The sequence below is a fragment of the Clinocottus analis genome, unplaced genomic scaffold, assembly GCF_023055335.1.
Source record: "Clinocottus analis isolate CAN_PGR_092001 unplaced genomic scaffold, fCliAna1.0.p SCAF_5, whole genome shotgun sequence".
Taxonomy (NCBI): domain Eukaryota; kingdom Metazoa; phylum Chordata; class Actinopteri; order Perciformes; family Cottidae; genus Clinocottus; species Clinocottus analis.
Genome location: NW_027176207.1, coordinates 23,015,543 through 23,021,331, shown reverse-complemented (window position 1 = coordinate 23,021,331; position 5,789 = coordinate 23,015,543). Strand labels below are relative to the sequence as shown.

The window sequence follows — 5,789 nt, the reverse complement described above, 5'->3', positions numbered from 1 at the left end:
CACTGTTGTGATCATAAACGTCAGTTCACAGCTGTCAGTCAGCAGTGAACATCATCACAGGTCACGTGACGTCATCACAGGTCACGTGACGTCATCACAGGTCACGTGACGTCATCACAGGTCACGTGACATCATCACAGGTCACGTGATGTCATCACAGGTCACGTGACGTCATCACAGGTCACGTGACGTCATCACAGGTCACGTGACGTCATCACAGGTCACGTGACGTCATCACAGGTCACGTGACGTCATCACAGGTCACGTGACGTCATCACGACCTGTTTATTTTACGTCAACACTGTAAGTTGCGGTATCTGTGTATGTATACATGTGTATAAGTACATGTATGAAGGTGTACTTGTACCTTCCAGCTCCACACGTTCACCATCATGTCGTGCTGGTACATGTATACATGTGTATAAGTACATGTATGAAGGTGTACTTGTACCTTCCAGCTCCACACGTTCACCATCATGTCGTGCTGGTACATGTATACATGTGTATAAGTACATGTATGAAGGTGTACTTGTACCTTCCAGCTCCACACGTTCACCATCATGTCGTGCTGGTACATGTATACATGTGTATAAGTACATGTATGAAGGTGTACTTGTACCTTCCAGCTCCACACGTTCACCATCATGTCGTGCTGGTAGCCGACGCTCACGATGTATTTGCTGTTGGGACTGAACGTCACGCAGGAGACGCCGAACTTATGCTGCTGGAGCTCTGACACCTGAACACGCTCCATCACATCCCAGACACGCACCGCCGGCATGTGCCCGCTCTGAGGGGGGGGGGGGGGAGGGGAAGAGGGGGGGGAGAGAGAGGGGGGGAGAGGGGGGGGGGAGAAAGAGGGAGGGAGAGGGGGGGAGGGGAAGAGGGGAGGAGTGGGGGGAAGAGGGAGAGAGAGGGGGGGAGGGGGGGGAGAGGGGAGGAGAGGGGGGGGGAGAGGGGGGGGAGAGAGAGGGGAGGAGAGGGGGAGAGGGGGGGGGGAGAAAGAGGGGGGGAGAGGGGGGGAGGGGGGGGGAGGGGGGGAAGAGGAGGGGGGGAAGAGGGGAGGAGAGGGGGGGGGGGGGAGAGGGGGGGGAGAGGGGAGAGAGAGGGGGGGGAGAGGGGGGGGGAAGAGGGGGGGGAGAGAGGGGGGAGAGGGGGGGGAGAGGGGGGGGCACAGGGTGGAGCGATTATTTAAATCATCTCTGTTCCAGTGAAGCTGTTTGGATTTTAGACAAATCAATTATTCTACTAATTAATAGAAAATAATCAGTTATCATAATTATCTCCTGTGTTGTACGTTCTACGTTCTACGTTCTGCATTCTGTGTTCTGCATTCTACGTCCTGTGTTCTACGTCCTGTGTTCTACGTTCTGTGTTCTACGTTCTGTGTTCTACGTTCTTCGTCCTGTGTTCTACGTCCTGTGTTCTACGTCTTGTGTTCTACATCCTGTGTTCTACGTCCTGTGTTCTACGTCCTGTGTTCTACGTCCTGTGTTCTACGTCCTGTGTTCTACGTCCTGTGTTCTTCGTTCTGTGTTCTTCGTTCTGTGTTCTACGTCCTGTGTTCTACGTCCTGTGTTCTACGTCCTGTGTTCTGCATTCTACGTTCTGTGTTCTACGTTCTACATCCTGTGTTCTACATCCTGTGTTCTACGTCCTGTGTTCTACGTCCTGTGTTCTTCGTCCTGTGTTCTTCGTTCTGTGTTCTTCGTTCTGTGTTCTTCGTTCTGTGTTCTACGTCCTGTGTTCTACATCCTGTGTTCTTCGTCCTGTGTTCTACGTTCTACATCCTGTGTTCTACGTCCTGTGTTCTACATCCTGTGTTCTACGTCCTGTGTTCTACGTCCTGTGTTCTACGTCCTGTGTTCTACGTCCTGTGTTCTACGTCCTGTGTTCTACATCCTTTGTTCTTCGTCCTGTGTTCTACGTTCTACATCCTGTGTTCTACATCCTGTGTTCTACGTTCTGTGTTCTACGTTCTGTGTTCTACATCCTGTGTTCTACATCCTGTGTTCTTCGTCCTGTGTTCTACGTTCTACGTCCTGTGTTCTACGTCCTGTGTTCTACGTCCTGTGTTCTACGTCCTGTGTTCTACGTCCTGTGTTCTACGTCCTGTGTTCTTTGTTCTGTGTTCTACGTCCTGTGTTCTACGTCCTGTGTTCTGCGTCCTGTGTTCTGCGTCCTGTGTTCTTCGTCCTGTGTTCTACGTCCTGTGTTCTTCGTCCTGTGTTCTACGTCCTGTGTTCTACGTCCTGTGTTCTACATCCTGTGTTCTACATCCTGTGTTCTTTGTTCTGTGTTCTACATCCTGTGTTCTACGTCCTGTGTTCTACGTCCTGTGTTCTACGTCCTGTGTTCTATGTTCTGTGTTCTACATCCTGTGTTCTACGTCCTGTGTTCTACATCCTGTGTTCTACATCCTGTGTTCTACGTCCTGTGTTCTACATCCTGTGTTCTACGTTCTGTGTTCTACATCCTGTGTTCTACATCCTGTGTTCTACGTCCTGTGTTCTACGTTCTACGTTCTGCGTTCTCACCTCTCCGGTGACGACATACTTCCCGTCTGGAGAGAAGGCCAGCGTGGTGATGGCCTTCCTGAGGAGCAGAAGGGGGCGGGGTCACTTCTGATTGGCTGCCACATGTCACCACTGCTGTTGCTAAGGCTCATGGGAGTTGCAGTTGGATCAACGCAACAATAAGAATGTTGGTTTGTTTGAGCTTTAAAAGCAACTCTGTGACCAACAATGGTTACATCACTAATAACAATGATCATTCTAACAACAACAACAACAACAACACTCATTCGTCATCAAAGCAAAGGACCCAGACAGGAAGTGACAGCTGATAGGCTGAAGGTTCACCTGGAGCTGTTGAAGATGTGATGCTGTTTGTTCTTCCTGGGATTCAACAGCACGACGACACACCTGCAGAGACACACACACACACACACAGACAGACAGACACACACTAACTTTAGAGAGGCTTTTATTTTGTCGGGGCTGTTTCACTGAAGAACGTCTTCTTCATAACTTTTAGGTTTTTTATATAAAAAATGACACAATGACCAGAGAACCTTGTTCATGAACCAGTAACAACCAGACACAACCACAACAGACACACAACCACAACAGACACACAGCCACAACAGACACACAGCCACAACAGACACAACTACAACAGACACACAACCACAACAGACACAACCACAACAGACACACAACCACAACAGACACACAACTACAACACACACAGACACAACAGACACAACTACAACAGACACACAACCACAACAGACACACAACCACAACAGACACAACTACAACAGACACACAACCACAACAGACACACAACCACAACAGACAACAGGTTCGTCTAAAACCTCCTCCATCATTTCAACCTGTTTGATCTTTTTGTGATGTCATCATATGCATCAGTGCGTGACCTTTGACCTCTGCAGTGGAGGTGGAGTCTGGTGACCGTGCCGACATTCACACCGGTCAGAGGAGTCCCTGAACGCCTCACGGCGCTGTGTGACGTCCTTTCCATCAGCAGAGTCTCTAAACTCTCTGAAGCTGGGGTGTCGGGAGAGTTTACTTCCTGTTCTAACAGTCCGAAGAACCGGTCTTTCAGGTGCAGAACCGTCACACACGTTCAGGTAAACATTACAAACATGGCTGAACACACAAAGCCTTCACTGAGCTGCAGCGCTGAAGAGACTCAAAGACTGCAAGACCTTTAACCCGTCCAGCCCCTTGACGAGCCACTGGAACCCTCACAGGCCTCCTGGAGGAACCTTCAAGACCTTCAACCTAGAACCCTTCAAGCAGCCCTGAAGACTCCTAAAGCCTGCGAGTCCTGAAACAACCTGGGAGTCATGTTAGTTCAGAAAGTTCCCCAGAGACGCCCGACACCAGAGAGAACCTTCAGAACCTTTAAAGACCCAAAGCATCCCATAAAAGATGGACGCTTCAACATTTACCCTCAGAGTCCTGGAGGTGGAAGTCTCGTGGCACACATCAGGACCAGGACTCACAACGAGACACCGTGTGTGTGTGTGTGTCTGTGTGTGTGTTGCCTTTAATCTGATAATCTGATCAGACTTTAAATCCTGGTCATGAGACAGTTTGTGTGAGTTTAATCCTCCACATCCTGTTTATACCCATAATGCAACACTGTATGGAAACATTCTGAACGTGTTCTCCACCTCAACTCCTTTTACTTTGGTGCAGCTCACTTCAGTGACAACAACGTTTACACTCAATTTAACACTTCAACTGCTTTCACTGGTCCGATATCTGTAGAACCCATGCATCACACACACACACACACACACACACACACACACACACACACACACACACACACTTCTCACCCAGCAGGGTAGGCCAGCAGTCCCGTTCGGGGGTCGCAGGCCAGCGCTCGGTTCCCTGGAGCTGTGATGCCTAGAACCTTCTCCAAGGTCACCTGGAGGTCAAAGGTCAACAGGATAGGACAGGAAGCAGATTTACGATCAATAAGTCAGAGAAATGATCAATAGAGATGATCAATAGAGATGAGATCTCATCCAGTAAAGTGTCTTTAATATTCATCCATTCATCTCTGAACTGCTTTCCTATTCTAGAGTCACGACCCCACAGAGTTCTACTGGACAAGGTTCTACTGGACAGGGTTCTACTGGACAGGGTTCTACTGGACAGAGTTCTACTGGACAGGGTTCTACTGGACAGGGTTCTACTGGACAGAGTTCTACTGGACAGGGTTCTACTGGACAGAGTTCTACTGGACAGAGTTCTACTGGACAAGGTTCTACTGGACAGAGTTCTACTGGACAAGGTTCTACTGGACAGAGTTCTACTGGACAGGGTTCTACTGGACAAGGTTCTACTGGACAGGGAGAATGTAGACTAACTAGACTAACCAGACTAACTAATTAGACTCAGACTCACTAGACTAACAGAATAATCAGATATTTATAATCTGAGTCTGGTGAGTCTGGTTAGTCGTTATGTATGTGCATGCGCATGTGCGCGCGCCCGCCCCCACCTTGCCGCTGAGCTCGTGGTCGCGCGCCGCGCCGCTGCGCCTGCGCAGTTTGATGGACGGGGAGCGCAGCAGGTTCTTGATGCGGCTGCGGATCGTCCCGCTCCCCTCCGCTGTCATCGCGCTGCTAGCTGGCCGCGTCGCAGCCTCTCTCAGCGGCTGGAGCTCCTCTGCGCCGCCGCTGCGGTCATTCTGTCCGCGCGCTGAGCCGCGCCGCTGCGGGTCGCCTGCCTCTGGGTTCTGGTTCCGGTTCCGTCCGGGCCCAGGCTCCGGCTCCGCATCTTATTCCTCCGCCGCTGCGGAGACACGAGCCTGAGCGAACTGAACCGAGCGTCAAGGCCGCATGCGGCAGCGACACAATCACTTCCGGTCGGGCTTTTCAAAATAACACCACGAGGCGGATCTGAATATTAGTTCTTCAGCTTATTTCTTTATCGTTTTGAGCAGAATTCGTGAAATGACGTGAAGGAGTAACTACACCATCACAGTATTATGTGTAGTACTTTGACTCCGCTACTTTCTTTTGACACGAGAACAAAAACACACTGCCGTGCTTTTATTTTGATGATACAGCTCCTGTATTTCCGGTACCGTGTCTGACGCTGCAGTGGACTCAACGTGAAGCAGCAGCGCCCCCAGAGGCCGACACCCGAACTACACCTGTACTATAGTTACTATATTACTGTTTTAGATGTATATATTCAGAGTGTGTGTGTCTGTGTGTGTGTGTGAACACATGAACTCAGCAG

The 5,789-nt window shown here is 50.1% G+C and overlaps 1 protein-coding gene across 1 annotated transcript; it reads right to left on the bottom strand.

The window, feature by feature from the left end:
- Nucleotides 1-25: 25 nt before the first annotated feature.
- LOC137802390 (mitogen-activated protein kinase-binding protein 1-like) lies at nucleotides 26-5,356 on the bottom strand. Its single transcript, XM_068600193.1, has 6 exons — nucleotides 5,044-5,356; nucleotides 4,373-4,464; nucleotides 2,862-2,924; nucleotides 2,538-2,595; nucleotides 620-790; nucleotides 26-31 (listed from the first exon to the last, which is right to left on the bottom strand). The coding sequence occupies exons 1-6, from the start codon at nucleotides 5,158-5,160 to the stop codon at nucleotides 26-28; spliced, it is 507 nt and encodes a 168-aa protein (XP_068456294.1). The 5' UTR covers nucleotides 5,161-5,356.
- Nucleotides 5,357-5,789: the final 433 nt, after the last annotated feature.

Excerpts from the sequence above, each read along its gene's own strand:
- LOC137802390 (XM_068600193.1), bottom strand. The coding sequence starts at position 5,160 with ATGACAGCGGAGGGGAGCGGGACGATCCGCAGCCGCATCAAGAACCTG. Across the intron at positions 4,465-5,043 it reads ACCACGAGCTCAGCGGCAAG|GTGACCTTGGAGAAGGTTCT; the intron begins GTGGGGGCGGGC and ends TTTGACCTCCAG. Across the intron at positions 791-2,537 it reads AGTATGTCGTCACCGGAGAG|AGCGGGCACATGCCGGCGGT; the intron begins GTGAGAACGCAG and ends CCCCCCCCTCAG.